The 20,869-nt window shown below is 42.2% G+C and overlaps 1 protein-coding gene across 14 annotated transcripts in view; it reads right to left on the bottom strand.

Moving 5' to 3' along the window:
* si:ch211-285f17.1 (sickle tail protein homolog) overlaps positions 1 to 20,869 on the bottom strand; it is a 105,320-nt gene that overhangs the window by 27,389 nt on the left and 57,062 nt on the right. For 12 of the 14 annotated variants that reach the window (XM_044019564.1, XM_044019556.1, XM_044019516.1 and 9 more), the window contains exon 2: positions 19,273 to 19,559. In XM_044019564.1, coding sequence (XP_043875499.1) covers positions 19,273 to 19,386 — 114 coding nt within the window. In that variant the 5' untranslated portion in view covers positions 19,387 to 19,559. Of the gene's footprint in view, positions 1 to 6,386; positions 6,730 to 16,265; positions 16,456 to 19,272; positions 19,560 to 20,869 lie in introns of those variants that run through there. The other 2 variants (XM_044019583.1, XM_044019575.1) reach the window with 2 other exon arrangements.

Below are 20,869 nucleotides of genomic sequence, written 5' to 3'. Positions count from 1 at the left end.
AAGCCAAGTCGGCTTTTTCTGTAATCAAATCCGAATGGTGCTGCATCCAGAGGCCGCAGCTACAATGAGCTGATGTGCGACACGACTACAGAGACCGACGAGCTTTTGTGTGGCGCTGTAAGGTGATCCACACTACAGGGACAAGGTGGGACTGAAGCTGAGTGGTCAGTGAACACAGGGCTCTTTGTTAGATACTCTTCATCACCTGGCATGAGCAAGGCCAGGTCCATCAGATTGTCGGGAACACGAGAAGAGGTTTTACACGACTTTACAAAAATGAATAATTATCGCGTTTGTCTGACGGAAACCAGATTTTTATTTAAATCCGTGTAAACGTGATAATCCAACTGAAATTGTACTAAATTGTATTCCTTGAAGTTGGACTAACTCAAACCCAGGTACTGCATGTAAACCTTCAGTTGGACCAGAGTGGGCCTCAAGCTGCCCTGGGTGCTCTGCGCCACAGTTGCCACTCAAGGCAAATACCCAGAAATAATAGAAGAATGAGGTAATTAAAAAGATTAGTTCAGTGCTTCCTGCATGACCAGAGCACAGACTCCGTCTGACACAGTCACTGAACTAAAATACGGCTGAACGGGTTGTGATTCAGCTCACGATCGCCAATCACGATTTTGGAAATTTCCTTTCTAAATGTTGGAGGTTAACGCATGTTTTTCTGGATTTTTAAGTCTTTTTAACTGATCTTCAGTTCAGCATTGTTCGGTTTGATTATTGTGTCATACGTCGTGCTCTTGACTTTTCCAGTGACGACACTCTCTGACCAATCAGTGGCCGGCAGTCTTCCGTCCGTATCCGAGCAGTGCTAGAACTGTATAATGGAAAGGCGACAGACAGGGGCAGACGTTAATCAGAGGCACAGAGGTTGGGGAAAAAAATCACTAACACGGCACATGTTAGCAACGATGCAAACAAAACGGCACACTCAATGACACGATGCAGATAAGATAAAAGGCCGACTAACTCTGTGAGGCGATTGGATTTTCATCAAGTACCTCTGAATGTCAAGCTCAGAGTGAAGGGAGGAGAGCATGCCCTGCAAAGACTGATGGGAGAAAAGAGGAGAGAAGGATAAAAACCAAGGTAAATGACTGAGGAACGCCAGAGGGAGGGTGAGATGGAAAAAGAAATGGTCATCACAACAGAGGAACCATGGAAACAAATCAATTTGAACAGCGGACGAGAGAGTGGCTGAAAGCACCTATAGATGCATCAGAGTATGATTAATCTCACAAGAATATAAGAGTTTAGTTAGAAATTACAGAAGCTTATTTGAAGTGAACGAGTTCTGACATGGAACTCAACGAAACCCTACTGCTTTTTTAATGAAACTATATTTTAAATCACCATTCCTATGAGATATTTCCCCCCAGTCCTGCTGTAAGTGCCTCAACAGCAGCCTGACACAGCAGGTAAAACCTCCGAGGCATCGTTCAACTCACGTAATTCCCTTAAAATAAAGTTTAGGCTCCAGCATTATGGAATTAAAAACGCATCATTATGCCCCGCATGATGACGACCAACTTAAAATGGAGAGGTCACACGAAGTTGACATGACACCTGAAACCAGACATGTGTTCGGGAATGTGATCCGAGCGCTGAATGATTTATGGGCTTATTCACTGGTCGTGGGTTCAAACACCTCTCGCACGCACTGCTGTTCACTCTCCTCATGATGCTACTGTTTCACCCTTGGGAATGGTGAATCATCTTATCTGTCTTCCTTAACTTCAATTAATGATCAAATCCTGTTTTTGCTTTTTACAACAGTATAGATTTAGCCACACAAATTGTTTCTTTACTTCAGCTTAAGAACACATTTATGGTTCCACCTGGTTCAAGTACGCTGAAAAGTGTATTTAGAGCAAAACTATGCAAATGTTGCTTATGAGATATAACACAGTAAATGTAGCCTAACATATATAAACAAATACATTAGCAAACAGACTCAGTAAAGTCAGTAACATTCATTTACATTTTAGCCAAAATTGCCTCATTGAGCACCTGAGTGAATAGACTTTCGTTTTCTAATTAAATTAAATGATTGCGTACAATTTTGTATTTCAATCGTTTCAATGTTTTGATTGAAGAACACTTAATTAAAACCGTCGCTTTCCATTATGGTCAAATTTCAGGAAAACTGAAGTCATCACAGCTTGAGAAGAACTGCACAGGAGAAGATACTGTAGCTACGGCAGAAGCACTGACATAAGAAGAAAAGAAAAGTGGAAATTGCAAATGAGACCTTCTGCCTCCCAGTGGAAAGGCGGTAATTAAGTTAAACCACTCCACACCAGTCCACATGTGACAAATGAGATGTCCCCTTTAAAGGTCAGCAGTTTTGTTCAGATGAACTCCTCGCTCTCTAAACTCCAGCCTCTCTGAGATGCACGAGCGGTGATGAGACCTGACAACAGCTAATGTAAGTCTCAGGGAGCCGAAATGTATCCCCCTGAAAAAAAGCCACTTCCCGTCTGTGCTTACTACTTCCTGCTTCGGGGCAAAGATGTGGAAACCGAGGGCCGACCGCTGATTAGCAGCACAGAACCTGCTTCAGCCCGCTCACACCTACACTACATTCCACACCAATCATTTCTGCTGCTTTGGTTAAAACCATGCATCCTGCAGCAGCTCCCTCTGTGCACCACACTTTGCTCTGAAAGCTGTAACTGAGACACTGTCTATTAATCTATACACACAAATATGACAAAGTTATAGTCGAGCGTGTCTAGACTAGAGTGGCACTCAGCAGAGCACATACCTGATCCAAGGCCAAACAGTCCAATACATCTGTCAAACTCTTATAATGGAAAAATGTAAGCAAAAAATACTTAAGTCTGACAGTCAGTATATAACCACACATGCTCATAGATCATCACCATGAATTTATTTGAATTTATTTGAATTTCAACACATACGTCTGTTGGAAAACGGATGTAGACTTCCATTAACCCTCTTATGACCATCAAGATAATGAGGCTACCTGGATTTATATTGATTTCATGGCTGTAGAATTGTCAAAAATGTTCAATGAGTGAGTGATTCGGCTCCTTTTTGGCCCTTTTCCCAAGATTTTTCCGTGCAACAAGTCCTAAGGGCTACCGTAATGACAATTATATGGGCGCAAAGCTCTATTTCTCCGCTTTACGGTATCCATCCGTCCATCTTCTACCACTTTATGCTCAACATGAGGGTCACAAAGCTGACCAATCACAGCTGACATATGGGAAGAAGGCAGGGTCACACCTTGGACAGATCGCCAGTCCAGTTTTTGAATTTTACCGGAGTTACGGTAATAAGAAATACGCATGCCAAATCCTGTCGGCGACAAAGGTACCACCAGGGGGCGACTCTTTGTGTCGCAAAAAAGGAACTTGGTTTGAATGAAAGTCTATAGGAAAATGAGAATACTTCTTTCTTACTCAATTTACAATGACAGTGAACATTTTCCATCTTTTTCAGTAATGATGCCCAGGTGAAGGTGCAAAAACTATCATAGCACGTCTCTGATCACAAATATAGAGGCTTCAAAATGGTATTTCATGTTGCAGCTGGCAGACTGTAGCCATTTTTATTTTACATGCTGTCCATGGCATGAACCAGATCCACAGCACAATTAAATGAGTTTTCCCCAAACCTATACCCACCATCCTTCCACCACGAATGGTGCAAAACAGTTCAGCACTTCCTGCAGAATGCCACTAACAAACAAAGCAAAAAATAGACTTTCAAAGTCAAGGAGAAATTAGAAGTTTTTCTCCAGTGATGTCGGGTTGTCGCTGAAGTAGAATGCCACGGCCAAATCCTCCCAAAAACTTCCACCCTTTTAATGGAGGCCAAGAAATGACTCAATTTGCCTCGTCTAATTGCTCATGTTACCGCGAACCTTTCCCTCAGGCCACGGCACGCTCACCCACGAAGGCGCAGCACTTAGTCTCTTAAGATTCCTAATTGTCGTGAACCTAACAAATGTAATGTAACATGGACAATGACGCTTTAGCAAAGAAAACAGATAGAGGAAAGTTCCTCAAATGTGAGCTGTGTGTGTGTGCGTGTGCATGAAAGGGAGAGGGATATAAAGAGACATGGAGTGCATGCATGACTGAGTCAGGCCATTGTTCCAGAAAATCTGACCTGAACCCAGGACATCCTGAAAACATTTATGCAACAGTGGTCCAACAACACACGGTACGCTCGCACCCAAAAAGAAAAGTCAGGTTTTTGTTTGTGAGTGTCTGAATCTGCCCTGACACAATGTAACATTCAGATTTTACAGATCAATTCAATATCCATACCAGAAGACAATGCACTTATCTGATTAAAGTGCGTCTCAAAACGACTGTATAATGAAATTCTGCAGAGCGGCAGGAAGTCGATTCATTTGAATATATATTGTTTGTGTGAAAATGATAAATAATGACTCATATTGCAATATCTCCCAATTAGATTTATTACCACATCTCCAGCTGTCGTGCAGGTGCATATGATAAAAACTCTAATCTGTACTTTTATGTACAACGGCAACATTTCACACCTCACTGTGCCCCATAAACTCATAAACATGTTTGCACAGTACACGCAGTTGTCATCGCTACCTTCCACCGGCGGGAGCCGCCGTCAGCCCCCGAAAGGACAATGTTACGTGATTTCACAAAGCAGAGCAGATTGTATTGTTTCACGCAGCCACTGGTGGACAGGTTGACAGGGCGAGCCGAGCCATTACGGTAAAACGAAGTGAATGGCAGCTCCCATCAGGAGCCTGCTGTGCAGCTTATTTGAAATAGAAGTAGAGACATCATTTTGAAAGCCACCAGAGTGCCGTGTACCGCACCTGCTGCCAGCACTCACAAAGCCCAGTGATTGGTGCCTAATTTCTTTCACAATCAACCTCGAGTTATAATGGCTTTTTCTTTTTTTTTTACCCCATAAAGGACATTCACGCTGATTTTTTTTGCAATAATTTTTACCCTTTTCCCCCATTTTGGCTGCCTCACTTTGGAGATGTGTAACTAAAGATAGCTGCAAGTCAAGGCAAGCAGCCAAAGACAGCTTTTTATGTACATGTATTAATCAACAACAAGCGGGAACACCGGAGTGAGACTGCAACACTGCATCATTGTTTTGGTTTTTTTCCACGTACACAAACAGAGTTCTCACACATACAGGGGCGAGAAAGAATGTCAACATGAGTGTGGAGGTGGAAGCTTGTGTGGTTTTAAACAAACTTCACCATTGTGAGCACGGCTTTCCACTTAAGATGCTAATTTGGACCAGACTCTGGGGGGGGGTGAGCGGAAATGGAGCTAACTGTAATTACCTGGTCTGATGTGCATGGCAAACACATAAACAGAGGACAGGGGCTCTGCAGACTGTTAACCCTTTACTGAACGTTTGACACATTATTGCAGAATAACTCATGAGGATGCAAAATACCGAAATCACTCATGTCCTCGCTACCTTGATATGGGTTAAGTCACATGACAGGAGTCAACAATGCAGGGACAAAAAACTACAGGGGATCATTAAAACACCTGAATGAGTATTAAAAAAATGCAATTCTACACAATCCTAAAGCATAAAGCCGTTGTCAATCAACCTGTCGGCGCTCTGCTCGTCTGTGGACAGACCGCCACCCTTTGTCTCCCCGAGCCTTAATGACATTATACTAAAATCCCCTCGTCATCCATTCTCATTCACTGCCACCACGTCCCTCTCCGCGCTCCCTGCTCTGATGCATTCCTCCTCTGATCCCTTCATCCAAATCCCCGCATGACCTTTCAGAGATGGCCTCGCCTGTTAATTGGCGTGATTTTTAATTTTTTTTTACTGTAGTGTCCGCACAATCAAAGCTGACATTTAAGGTGAGACCCGTGAGTTTAGAATTGAAAAATCGGGGACAATAACATGGACAGTTACCAGCTCATTAATAAAAGATTACATTGGCAAGTAAAATACAATCAAGACAATCTCTTGCACTCAGTCGGAGTGCAAATGAAGTGCATAATCACGGAAGACAACGCGGTGCAAATTGACCCCGACGCAGAGTGGCACTGAAATCTCTATCGCTTACGCCACTTGTGATATTTTGAACAAGTGAGCCAAAACCGTCCGTCCAATTGATTTCATCCTTTCACGCACACACACGGGTTAGTCACAGTTATCACCAGCAGACATCACATCCTCCTCTGAATGAGAGAGAGGTTACGGCAACTGACTTTGATTATGGAAATCAACTTTGCATAGGCATGAGATAAATCAGCCAGTTTGAGTTTATGAAGCAAGGAAAATTGTCTTGAGCAAATTTGAAAGCTCGGAGCATTATGTGAAGCAACAATTGTGATCTGAACGATCCTAAAAAGCATATTTACCATATTAGACCCGTGGTAATCTTCTCGCAGCAGTGACTTCCATGTGAGATTGGAAACTCCCTGGGTCTAAGGACAACAGTCTCTTCCTCCACTGTCACTGTTGTTTCAGCCACTGTAGCACTTGCTCTGTGGAGCTGCCCTGTCCTGCTCCCTTCCCTTCCCTTCCCCTTTTTTTTTTTTTTGCTCAGCCTCACACAGACGCCCCTACATCCAGTGCACACACCGCCCCACGTCCCTAACAATCCAGCAGCACAATACAAATGCACACACCCGGCGGATAGTGGAGGAAAGTCATTGTTTATGTGTCTGTGTTTTACACCTATTGTGCGAGGCAGGTTGTGTTAGAGAGAGGGGGAGAGAGAGAGAGACATGACGTTCAAATGCAGCATTTCCTGACTGTGAGCTCTTGCTGGTAGAGGACTGTTGAAACCCTCCCTGAACTTTATCTTCATTCAGCATTGCTGTGGCTGAAGACTGAGTGATATTTGAAAAAACGACGAGTCCCCTGCTCTGCCCTCAGGGCTCCTAAAACTATGCAAAAAAAAAGCATGTGAAAATTCACACTTGAACACCGTGACAGGCGTTTGATGGAAGTGTCCATCAACTGTCAAGAAAGGATGTCATTCTTCTTCATTTAAGCTTCCAATTCACACACTTTGACCAGTCTTCAGATTTTTGATTTTAAAGAAGTGATACCCTTCTACACATATACTGACACATAGTACTGTATATTCAATTTCTCAACAGTTAAGTGTAGATCCAGGGACAGACAGACAGACAGACAGACAGACAGACAGAAAGAGATAACCGGATTTATGAATAGGGTAAGTGTTGAAATAATTACGGGAAGTTTCTTTTTGTACATGGACCATACATTTTAACTAACAACACACTGTTTTGTGGTTTCAGCTGTGCAGTCAACACAAGATGTTACATAAGATGACAGGTCCAGACTGAGACCAGCACCAGCAGATCATTTACTATTATTTCACACACACACATAAACAAATCCATGCAAACCGGTCTGTGGAGCTATGATCTGCCAGGACTTGCTCTTTCATATCACTTTGTTTAAAGCAAGACACTTTTTAACAGCTCTGAACACTTTTTGACAATAACGCAATAAATGCTTCATTACACCGCTCACACACACACACACACACACACATAAACAGAAGATGACCCCTATAACAAGAACACACAGAGGTTTCCCATTCGTGTATTGTTCAGCAGACAAAACTGTGGCGACATTTTGGCCTGTTGAATCGACATATCCTCACTTGAACCTGGTTTGTCTCCAGAGAGGCGTCTGTGCGGTGGCAAAATAAAGGATCTTCCAGGTCTAATTTGGGCCTCTCTCTGTGTGTGTGCGTGTGTGTGTGTGTGTACACCTGAGAATGTGTGGATGTGTGTCATTCCAAGCCTGTGGTCACAGTCAGGGACAAAGAGACCTTTCTCTCTCTTCTCTTCATAGAAATCAGTTCCTTGCATTGATTACACGACCAACGTCACACACCCAAACATGATCTGATGGGCACAATTCTAATAATTTCTTTGACAACGAGTAAGAAATCTCCTGGTTTTAAATCTCTTTCTTTCCTTTTAGTCCCATGAAACCCGTCCCGATAATAGCTCTGCTATTTATGCCTAATTAACAAGTCACCGAGGAGCACATGTGCTCTTCCACTGAGACTGAGATTTATTATACCTGCTCTCCCACAGGACTGACTGTGTGTGTGTGTGTGTGTCAGATAATCAGCAATTAACTCAAAGTTTACATTAAGCTTGATAAAAACTGTTCCTGCATTTCCTCATAATGTGATCCACGACAATGTCACGTAAACACAATTAGCTACAGTTTATTTTAAACATGACTATTTTCTGCTGTGTTTATCTTACACTCATTTTTGTTGCTGCCTATTATTTTTTTCTGCTCCCACCAACTGGAATGTTTTCCTCATTAGCCACTTTTGCCCAAGTGGCCTTTTTTTGACCTGGGAGAAACACAGCCAAAGAAAAATTGCGCACACACACACACACACAGTCCTGACTTCACAGCTCGAGAGAACTCAGTCAGCCATACGTGATAAGTCGAGAAACTCCAACTCTCACTGTCAGTAAACAACAGCAGCCATTGATGCTGAAGGTGCCAAACCACATTTTCCCTCGCGCGGCCCTTCAAGCTCATGACATGTTTTGTTAGACACCATGTTAACACCGACTGCAGTGTTAAACAACAAGTTAAACAAAAAAAAACACAGCAAGAGCTGAATTTCATCACGGCCTCGGACACCAGGGGTCCTCGTGATCTATTTATTTATGTGAGAGAAAATGTTCCCATCTTGTCTTGTAACAACAAACAAATGGATAACAATCTTCACCTAACCATTAATGTATCGATTATTCTAACTATTATTCTTTCATTACCGCAGGGAATTGTTCTGCAACAAGAAAAATAATCATCATTTTCTTTTACAATCCAACGCAAGACTCTCCAAAATCAAATTAAAGCAAGAGCTTGTTCGATTCAAGTATACAGTATTTAGTTTGGCAGCACTTGTTGGCTCAGAACTTGAAATAAAAAGCAGTTTTAAAATCATTTGAAGCTTGAAATTTGTCATTTCGATTATTTAAAAATGTGATTTGTGTATCATGATATGACGACATATTTATAGTTCTGTGGAAATTGCATGACAGCGGACCATTTTGCATCATCGACGACGCAGATGCGTGAGTCATTTATTTCAATGAATGAAAACAAAGTGTGTGTGCCCAAAATGAAGACGGCGTTACTGATCACCGCGTGACACCGTGTCACCCAAGTCCCCGGCAAGCCATGGTCCCTAGGCAACCATATTTACAACACTGACCGTGAGTGTCAAACCACGAGTGCCTCGAACGCAACCCTCATTTGAGTTTATTAAGCTACGCGTGCAGATAATATGCTTACACACTCACTACAGTTCCACTTAAGAGTCTGGGTTTCACATACTGTAGCATCTTTTCAACAGGGCCTCCAAATCACTAAAACCGCCCCTGGTGAATACATTTATAGGTGAAACAAGAGTTATAATTGAAGTAGATTGTGGTGTCAAACCTGGAGTAGGAGGAGGCGCTATGATAAACGGCAGCGTGTGCTCCCCTTCTGTCAAAGTATCTAATTTACTACCGACTCTATTAGCAGCTGATGCCTGAAATATAAACTTTTCCCACTGTTACACTTGATCATATTCCAGGTGTTTCCTCTCATACACGAAGGAGAACCTGCTCCCTATCTTAGAAAAACACATTTCTGAAGAAACAGAAGAAATCCTACAAACTTAAAGCCAAGTTGTTGCCATGCTTTCCTCCACCACACACACACACACACACCCCTGTATCTCCACCGAGAAGCTCCGACTGAAAATAAGAGCACAGAAGATGCCAATAAGTTTCCAGACAGATTGTTGGCGTTGATCCCCAAAGTGGTGAAATCATCCCGGTGTGTGCCTCTGTCTTTCATTTTCCCCTTTGAAGTTAGGTCTCATACCTTGGGCCCACAGTTGAATCCAGATGTCGGGATACTTGCAAAGATTCACCGAGCACAGGTAGAAGGTATAGCTAAAGAAGAACAAGGGGATTCCGCTCATGCTTGTTCCTCATTTTGTTCTGGAGGCCGTAAAACTCAGAACGTAAAAAATATGAAGAGTGGTGCCAGTAATGCCAATCGACCAACATGAAAGCCTTTCCAACTTTCATACTCCTTGAGCCTTGAGTGGACAGCATAAACATAAACATGATAAAAACATGAAAACATGATTTTGTCCCTTAGTTTCATCACAAAACAGTTCCTGAAAGTTGAAAGTGAAGAACCTGCAGACTACATAATAACTGACTGAGCTGCAAAATATGGTATATTGCACATTAAGAACTTAACAATATTCGGCCAAATATTAATAATGAATACATACATTTCTATAATATCAAAAAAATAAATGTGATTTTTACCTCTACTAGCTCTGTGATAGCAAAAGCAACAGCCACTGTAGAAACTATTACAGGGTCCGTCATGAATTCACGCGAGAAAACATTGAACAGAACCGAGCAAATGTGCTTCTCCTGGTCACAACCAGAAGACATGGGTGGCAAGACCTGACAAGTCAACGTTTGCACATGGCAAATTAATAATATCAAGGTGAATCTTATGGAACTTGACAACATAATCGGTTTAATTCGTCTCCCTGCTGAAAACTATAATTATCGGCTCTAACGTGCCTTCTCTGTATTTGCTAAGTCGAGAAGTTGATCATTGGGGTTTTTGCGAAAAGACAAACTGAAGTCAGATGAAGCTCCTCAGGCTGCGATTCCAGTATTGACAAATGGTCTTAATTGTACTCAGAGGAATGTGAGGGCAAAGGTTAACAAAGGTCCCGGACATTTCACCTCCACTCTCTGCAAATCTGAACTTTGTTTTAGGGTCCTTCAAAAATAACGACTACCTGCCGGTCAAGCCAGAGGAGCAGCAAAATCAACAACTTTGAAACTTAAGCCTACAGAGTGCTGTGTGTTGCGGCAGAACAGAAGAGCTCAGACCTGATTAGCTGCTCTGATTAACACACTGGCACAGCGTTTAAGACAGTGTGTAAAATTCTGTCTGGCTCGCCTCATTATCAGCAGCGATCAGAAGCTAGTCAATCAGGGCCTTCTGTCAAAGCAGTTTATAATCCCGCCAACCCCATCCCCCACCGAGTGACACTTGGGATTAGACACAGCCTTGGCGCCACATCACGGACCACTTGTCCTCTCGGTTGGGGTGCTGCACCCCACAAAACCTGAAAAAGATTTTTTTTTAAAAACACACCACATAGCTCCTGTAAACTGGCAATTCCTCGCATGTCAGTTGTGAAACTTCTGCTCCTTGTTCCTCCTTTTTCTGAACTTAACTCTGATGACCTATTCTCATTAGTCAAAAAAAGAGCCACTTAATCCCAAATGTATACAGGTTTTCCACCAGTTCATTCCCTCAACAATGCACACAGAACACACAACCTGGGTGAATAAGCTAATTTCTTCTTCGTCTGCTCTATTTCTGCCAAAGAGGCACCATTTCGTGACATCACAGTTCACTTGCAGGTGAGGCAAGGGTGAACAAAATAAAACACAGTGCAGAGAAACCACTGGCAATGGGAGTGGGCAGGTATACCCACTCGTTATAATGTAAAAGAGGCTTTGGTGTCACTTCATGCAGAGGTGTAAGATGTTTGCAGCTCCTGCCCCTGATGGTCAGCAGAGGAGGTGTGATTACAAACAGATGTCTTGCTGCAGACGCAGACGAGGTGCAGCATTAGCAACAACAAACAGGCGTTTGGTTGAAAATGCGCTCTTGGGTTATCAATATTTTAGTGTGCAATATGTGTTTGGTGGTTCATCTCGGCTTCTGTTATACCCTAACTATTGCAGGGATACTGTGAACAGCACTGGCTGGACAATTAATGACTCTTTTTTCCGCTGTGCTGTTTAGGTACTAACTGGAACTACTCCCCCTTAACTCCCTTCCTATTCATCTGCCACTGTTATCAAGAAGACCTTGGTGGTTGTGAGAGGCAGAAGTGTACCAGGAGCCCACAGAACAAAAAATGTGGGGGGGCAAAGCCAAATGTTCTGATACCTCAAAAAGCCTCAGAGGGACAGTTTACAGTACATTGACTGCCTATAATAAAAAATGATGAGGTAATTATGTGGCTTGGTTAAGGATGAATTGGTGGGAGGGTGCGGATATCCTGCAGCATTTTATTCCTGTTGATGTTGTTACTGGACGCAGCACTTTCCCACACTCAATTTATATCACTGATATGCTTCTGACATGCGAGCAAAGTCCTGAACACCTCCTGTGATCCTTTTCCAAATCTTCTTCCGAATTGTGTTCCCATTAAAAGTGAATTTTTCCTCCCCTTCCATCTGTGTCTGTTTTTGTCATAAAAAAAAAAAACAACTTATCGTCATACGTGCATTTTCCCCTTTGGCTTTTTTTTTAACTCGGCTGTAATACGGCTCCACCTTGGCAAGCGAAAACATGTTTGGCAGGTTTGGCTCTGTTGAATCCAGCAATAAAGGCCACCATCATACCAGCGTATTACGTTTTTGACAACATCAGCACAGAGCTGGACATGTATTAAAACAATGCACCTGTTTGACTGTATATGCCCATGGTCTTTAGAAAGACACAATAAATTAACACAACTCAAAAACTAATCTTCATCACGACCACATTGTTGTATTTTAACCCAAACTGACATCTTCCTGGCAGCAGAAGTGAACAGACTGTCATCAGATTCTAATATTGTTTAATTCTGATTAGTCCAACACACCAGTAGACTCCAGGTAGAAGTCACTACCTTTAGTGTTTCCAAAATCCTTTTCACTGAAGGAAACAACAACAACCACAGTCTGAGTCTGAGTCACCCGCAAATGCCTGTCGTCAGCTTTAGCTGATCTGCCTCATCTTTTAACTCTGCAGTAGTGACTTGACCAATGTATTAATGTGTTCCACTTCACACGATCCTCTGTGCTATTGGTAAATATAGTTAATTAAAATATTTGTCTGTTTCCTGTGGTGTTACTCAACCTCTCATGTGCACTTTTTTCAACACACTTTTTCCAGCCTTTTACAGAAGGATAATTATATAAAACATGCATAAAAATAAGCTGTGCTTTGATTATTTAGTTAAAATCATAAAATGACACTAAGAAATAGTCCGAATTAGTACACTAAACCAAATATCGTACAGGAGCTGCGCGACATGCACCAAACTTTTCATCTGGAAAACAATTAAATTCATTCTGACACTTACACAATCACCATTATCAGTGAATTATCACAGCTTCGAGGTGACAGGCTTGTCTGTCCATCCGTCTGGTGCCCACAGCTGCAGACAGCTGTCCTAACATGGCTGTTCAACCCTGCGGAGAAGCCCTTAGCCTTAGCAAGTCACAGCTCATCACACACAGACACTGACACACACACACACAAGCGGAAGGAGGGAATCGGGTGTGAGTGTGTGCCTGCGTTTGTGATCGGTCAAGCAGTTCAGTGTGTGCTCATCAAAGCCCGTGGGCAAAGAGAGAGAGAGGGGCCAAAGGACGGGTGGCACTCCAGCCAAAGGGATTTTTATCTCATCTCCCTTGGGTGGGATTCAGGTCTTTGCAGTCCTGATACAGAGAGGAGGAAATTAAACCACTCACTTTTGTGGTGGGTTTATGGATCACAGAGAGAATGAAAGGCTACCTTATATAGGAATAAAACGGCCGGTGAGTGTGTGGGGCAAAGCTGCGTGGAGGGGTCGTCAACTTTTCAAACAATCTAAGGCGATATCATCTTCCCAACCTCCGCTTGACCTTGATAACTCCACGCCTTTGTAACTCAAACCTCCAGAGAGTCATGTCTCACCTCTGAAGCATGCACTGTTGCACTGCTGATGTTGCCTTTCCGGTATTGTCGGCACTTTTACATCTACGTGAGAACGCTGGCAAGTCGTCCTCTCTCCCACACTATCTGTTGTCGATGTCAGTGCCACGTTGTGAGAAAAAGATGACATGTTTTCGTGACGTTTTTTTTTTTTTTCCTTAAGGCAAGATCACTTCAGTGAACTTGTTTTTTGTTTTCATATTCCACAGTACATATTAGCAGGGAATGACTAAATCCCTCTTGACATCCTGAATAAGATTATGCCAAATATGAACCTTCAATCATCTTTGCACAGTTTGCCAAGATAGTCGTGCTCAAACTGGTCTGTTTTATGACAGAAACTTGTACCATCTTTATTGACACGATAAATTCAAAAGCCAGCGCTAAATCAAATCTTGTGCAACCCATCTCGATAGCAGATGAGGGGTTTTATTCAAAAATCAATTTAAGTGTCACATCTTATAAACTGGCAGTCGACACCGACAGTTCACTACATACATATTTAGTATTTCAGCAGTATATTTTACAAAAATCAAGTTATTGTAAAACTATTTACAATAACTCTACAAAAAGAGCTACAAGATAATTCCCACCTAAGAAAGACAGTTGGTTCTGAACTCATCCTTCCGTGACCCTGGAATGACTCAAAACATTATCCGCACAGGTTCACACACCAGCAGAAAAACAACAATCCACCTCTTGTAGCTTCTTCTGGCCCTGTCAAACATTATTTGTATAACCAGCAAGTAAAACACGATCTTTTGACAACACACACGAGACATGTGATACAGAACAAATCCAGAAAAATCAACAAAGATACACATAGTGGTGCAAATAAATAAAGACAAATATAAACTGCAAGAAATCAGCACAAGCAAAGTTATAGATTGTTTAGTTCCACAGATATAGAATGCAAAAGTAATTCTCCATTTTTTTCAATTATTTAATATTGAAGCAACTCCAAAATGACTTAGTTGGACAATTGTTTGTGTTAAAACTAACAGGGCTGTGTGGCATTAGGAAAACAAGAAATGTGATTAAATATTTCAATGACAATATGATAAATAATTAAGTATTGAGTGTTAATGGCTTTGTGACAGTGAGTAGCCAGTGCAAACACATGTACATATACATGCACAGTTTAATCGAGCTCAGGCTGTAGTCTGACTAAGACAGGTAATGGGACAACTTGCTCTCTATGTATTGAATCAGTTTCCTGTTGACCTGTACGTCACTGAAAAACAACCAGTGAACGGTAATATGGATCACCGTGCTGTGGTTCTGTATGTTTTGTAACTTCTGCACATGTTCAACGTGATTAGATTAGATGGAGCGTGGCTCTTGTGGTTGCCTTGGTTTTACAGCAACAGTACTGCAGTTCATACGTCGTCTCCTTCTACTTCTGAGTCAAAGACCGGGGAGGAACTTTTGGTGAATGTCCAAGTCCGTCTCCAGTCCGACTGAGTGTATACATGTAGGAGTCGGACTATGAATCGCACTATTCAGGTATGTTAGTCCGACTAAGATTAGCTCGATTTTAGTCGGACTAACTTCTTAACATGACATTAAGAAAACCAAATTACTGTCTTATTGTCAGCTAAAATCGGACTTTTAACATGCATGCAATTTTTGTGCATTCTTGTATTATTACATCTTTATTCTTGTAATATTACAACTTTATTCTCGTTATATTACAACTTTATTTTCGTAATATTACGACTTTATTCTTGAAATATTTGATTTTTTTTCCTATGTTGTTTGGCCCTAATACTCCACCGTAGTTCTGGAACTTTACTCAAAAAAACAGACAAAAAAAACACCTTAAAAGTTCAATTTAATATTAATGTAAACGAAACAGTTTACAAACACTGTATGAGTTAGTTGCAGTATATAAAATAATTAAGTTAAGAATGATAAAATAATGTCAATTTTCTACTTTTATCTTTAAATCTTGGCTAGCATTAGCATATCGCGATGACGACACATTAAGCGTGCATTAAGCAGCCCTACTGCGTAAATAATGCGCAATGTAATACTGGTGACTGTCCACCATCGGTTTCACGCATTTAAAGTGTGTCAACTTTCTTTCAAAGCAGCGTATTTACTTTGCAATGATGTCAACACGATTGCAACCTCGTTAAAAAGCTGCACACATACACGTAGGTTATCATAGATGATTTACAACCTGACAGCGCCCACCTGCCCGAGCACCGCAGAAATGCACACTTCAGTTTGACTTCTGTAATCTCCGAGGAAAAACACGGGCACAAAGTTACAGTACGTCTTGACACTTTGTACACATGAGTGTGTCAAGTGCTGCAAACTTACAAACTCGTCGAGGCATTTCACAAAAAAAGCCATGCACAAGTATAGTCGCACTCCCAGTTATTTTCCAACAGCACCAACAACACCACGTTTCCCCACTCGAATCCTACCTTTTTGCTTCAAACACGGCGTTAAATCGCTGCTGTGGGGTTTTATTCCTGTCCTTGTGTGTGCGAAAAGAGTTTCTTTGTTATTCCTTTTCGGACTTCACGTACAGAGAGCCATGTCTCCGCACAGCCGCCAAGTCCATCGCCTTCTCTTCTGCACACACACACACACACACAGCCTCGCTCCTTCCCTCACACACACCCACCTTCTCTCTCTCACACACACACACACACAAACACATTCACCACTCCGTTCAGCCTCAACAGGCACCTACATGAAAACCGAACCCCTCCAGCGGTGACATCATGAGTCACCATGGCAACTCTGACTCCACCCCAGTCCAGAGCTGAACTTACCTGTCTGACTACCTGCATTTCAAAACAAACTATTCCACCCTGTCCCTGTGCAGCACAAGATAGTTCACACACATGACAACTTGTATGTGAATCGTGAATTCGTATTCCAAATAACAACACAGGGACACAATCCCATATGTAAACAAAAACAAAAAAACAACTTGTTGATCAGCTCGGAGGAACATAATATTTTCATCCATGACATTCCCTATATGCAAATTTGCCGGCTTAATGAGCATGTGAGTACTTTGCATGTGGCGCCTGAAAACAGCACACAAAATAAATCCCTCTTGCACAATGACTCGCACTATTGCCTGCAGCTCCCCTGTGGCTAGGTGCCAGTCTCACCATTACTTCAATTGTTTTGGCTACAAAAGCCAGCTTGCCCCTCCCCCTTTGTCTCCCCTGACCCGGAGCAAACAGACAAACAATGGCCAGGTAAGTCCACCTCAATAACGTTAGGGTCCATCAACCCCCCATGCACTCCACAGACTCTCAACAACAAAAATCCTAACCCTGGAATCATAGACTGAATGGAAAATGGAAAAGTGAAGGAAATAGCAGTTAGCCACCAGAGGGCGACTCCGCTGGTTACAAACACAACTCTGTGTGAATTGGAACATTTGTTTATTTCTCATTTGATTTATAACATCAGTAAAAGTTTTCCCCCGAGGGGTGAATGAGTCAATCGTTTCAGGTCTTCTACAATAGGACATGATGTCTTGTTTTGAAAAAGATGTTTTATAGACGATAAAGCATGACACAGATGAGTTGACACCATTTGCGCTTTTCCACTACAGAGTACCGCCTCGCCTCGGCTCGACTCTACACAGTTTGGTTGGTTTTCCATTACTATAGTACCTCCTCAACATGGGTGACATCATTATAGCACATTTTATATGCGACACACACAAACTATTGACCAGTGACTTGGAGAGCAGTTGTTTTCAATGTAGTGAATCATTTAAATCAGTTCATTATAAAGATTTGTTCAGCACTTCCTCCATGACCGGAGCACAGAACTGTAAAACAGCGGCAGGGGTTACGATCGCCGGCTTCCAGCAGTACTGTCGCTAAATACACCAGACTCCACTGTTAAAATATGAGATTTTTATTTATATATTTCCTAGCTAAATGTTGGCGAATTAACCCACGTTTTCAGGATTGTTACGTATTTTTAACTGATCGACAATTGTTCGCTTGATTCTTGTGTCTGACCTCTTGCTCATGCCTCGTCCCTGTGATGGTATCAGCTAAGCTCGCTAATGGAAAAGCAAAAAGAACTGTGCCGTGCCGAGGCGAGTCGAGTCACGCTGGTGGAAAAGTGCCACATGTGACACAAGACTGTTGCATAAACCGAAATGGCACACGAGCCAAATCAGTGAATGTCAAGGATTCACGTGAGGAGTTTCTTCTGCAACTTGACTACAATCCATTTTTATCCACAGTCTGTGTCTGGAAACCATGTCTGAAGTTATAAGGAAGTGCGGTGATCAAAACAGGCTTTAAAGCGTCGAGACATTTCAAAGCGTTTTGTGCACCACTACAATGTTTCACAGCAGCTGTGGGAGGGAAATGTGACAGGCAGATTTATGGAACAGATTTCACATTTAACCTGCAGCAAAAGAAAAAAGGGGGTGGAAACAGATTTGTGGTTGCACTGCTGCATCAGTCTGCGAAGGAAAATAAAAATAAAAACACCTGTAACTCCAAGAGTGGACGACAGCACTGAGAACATAGGGATATTGCGGCAAAACAGAGACAAGGTTATTTATCTAAATTTGCACCGTTGTCACTTTGTTCCGTTGCTTTCATATTAAGAAATATTCATGATGAAATTTCCAGCGATAACAAAGTTGTATCACATGGACTGAATTAAAATGATAAACACAGCTTGTCACAAATGCCAATTAAAGCTGCATTAAAAGACTTTTGGCTGCTTGGGAAAAGCAGACCAAGCTGAAAACATGACAAATGACACTTAATCGTTCTATAAAGCCGGGATGGTTCATATATAAACATTAGTGTTGACTTGGAGCTGAGAAACACATCCATTATTATGCAGTTTAATCTCACCTCTGTTTTGGTGTATAGGGGCTTATTTGATGACACCTCTTTGTGGGTTGTCTTCATGATGAGAAACTCCTTTAATTTAGTCACTAATTAAATGTGCCGGATTAATGCAGCTTTACAGCAACATAATGCAACTTCCTGAAACATGAAAAAACACTTTTAAATGGATTACTGACGTGTAATAAGGAGAACTGGGCCGCTTTCATCCACACTCTGCAACGGAACCTCTGTCTTTGCACTATGCACATGAGTAATGGTGAGTCACTTAAAAATAGACTTTGAGTTGTCTGTGTTAATGAATTAATACATTTCTTTTCAGTGATCTAATCCATCTATTCATTATCTGTGTGTCTGCCTTGTTTCATTCCAGCACGTCTGTTTTGTTTTCCTGCAGAATGAAAAGCTAAAACAAAATATGGAGAGAGGACTGAGGTAATCGTGGCGCTTTTACACTGTAATATTTTATTTGAAATAAATAGCACAATAGCTGCAGGGGTATAATTCAGTTCACCTCAAAACAATGTGCGCCCAACCAAACAACAACAACATTCCATGTCAAGGCCTCGCTCACTCCACTGACCTGCTCCCGCAGCCGTTCCTGGTGGCCCATGATCGCTGAGGCATGATGTGGGTATTTCTGCTTCAGATGCTCCAGGAAGGCCTCCCTCTTCTTGTCCATTTCCGGTGGCTGCATTGCCAGGATCTCTCTGGAGCTGCGGGCTCCCCCTAACGTGTGTCTCCGTGGGACGGTCCGCGTGCCTTTCGCGTCTCCTCTGGAAGGGGGCGTCCCATTCGGGGAGGCGTGTCTGCGGCCTACGTGCTCGGCATCCTCCGGAGAGGTTACCTTCAGGTTGCTTTTGTTTTGTTCTGCGGGGACACGAAGGGACAAAGGGTCAGAACATGTGCCATGCTCATGTTTTGACAGCAACTACACGCGTGTGTGTGTAAATACTGTATGTTGTTGTGCTTGCGTCAGTCATGAGGACATGAAAGAACAATTTCCGCCAGATCTCTGGCTTTTTTAAGACTGTGACAGCTTCACTTTTACTGTAACACACACTAAAGAGAGACGAGAGGAGACCGATGTGTAAAAAGATGACAAGCACTGTCCGCCTCGTTCATTATGCTTCCGTGCTGTTTGATAAATCAACATTAATCCACAACTGAATGAGACAGACGCAATTCTGGCGATGAAAGCACTGCCTGAAAAACAGCTGTTCAAGAAAAAAACAATAGGTTAACACAAATGGAGCGACTAGGAAACCATATCCTGATTTGTTCATACGTTTACAGCCTTAAAAAATGTTGACATATAGCAGGAAATGTGCTACAGATCCGTTTTTGAGTGCCACAGATGTACAGTTTTCCGGCAGATGGAACGTGGGTGAACACATTCAGACATCAATCTTGGTCAAAAGGATACGACATCACAAAATATTTGATTTCAGAGCGGAATGGAGATGAAGTGAAGGCAACCTCCTCAGGCATATGAACATTTGTTGCACTTTGTTATCTTGTCTTGAATCAATTTGACCAGGGGGATCCAATCATGATCCATCAATGTGTGAGAGAAGAGAAGAGAAGAGAAGAGAAGAGTATGAAAACAAGGGCAAATGATTTACTCAAGCACGCTGATCTGCTGCCTTGTTTTCTCGACAGGCAGGTGGACCTATAATGTGCACCTTTCTGAAGCTAATGGTGAAAACCTCTCATGAAGTTCAACTCCTCCACAATTGAAGGAGGATATTTTAAGTGCTTTCCCTCTGATTTCACGGGTGGTTTAATATAGCTTTTCTTTTTCTTCTTTGAAAGCTTGACAGCACTCACCATGAGCCACCGAGATGAAAAAAAAGGAACTTTGTGTTGGGACTGAGACAGAGAACTGGTACTATAAGAACCATTCCTTTGCACAGGTCCATTTCTTCTTTTGAGAAAAACACCAAACTACCAAACAGCAAAAGCTTTTCTGTCAATAACTTAGTGCTCGTGCTTCACAATAAACAGACACATCACTGGCACCGTCGGCCAAAGTCCCAATCCCGATCGTGTTCAGAGCAACAGCACGTATTTCCAGGCCTATTTTTAACTCCAAACACAGTTTCCCCCCACTCCAAATTACACACAGCAGAATGAACAGACTCAAAACCGCTAAAAGAATCTGAATCCACTCACGGGTG

This window comes from Solea senegalensis, linkage group LG1 (genome assembly GCF_019176455.1).
Source record: "Solea senegalensis isolate Sse05_10M linkage group LG1, IFAPA_SoseM_1, whole genome shotgun sequence".
Taxonomy (NCBI): Eukaryota; Metazoa; Chordata; class Actinopteri; order Pleuronectiformes; family Soleidae; genus Solea; species Solea senegalensis.
Note: the sequence above shows the minus strand (reverse complement) of the source record. Positions and strands in the feature narration are given on the sequence as shown.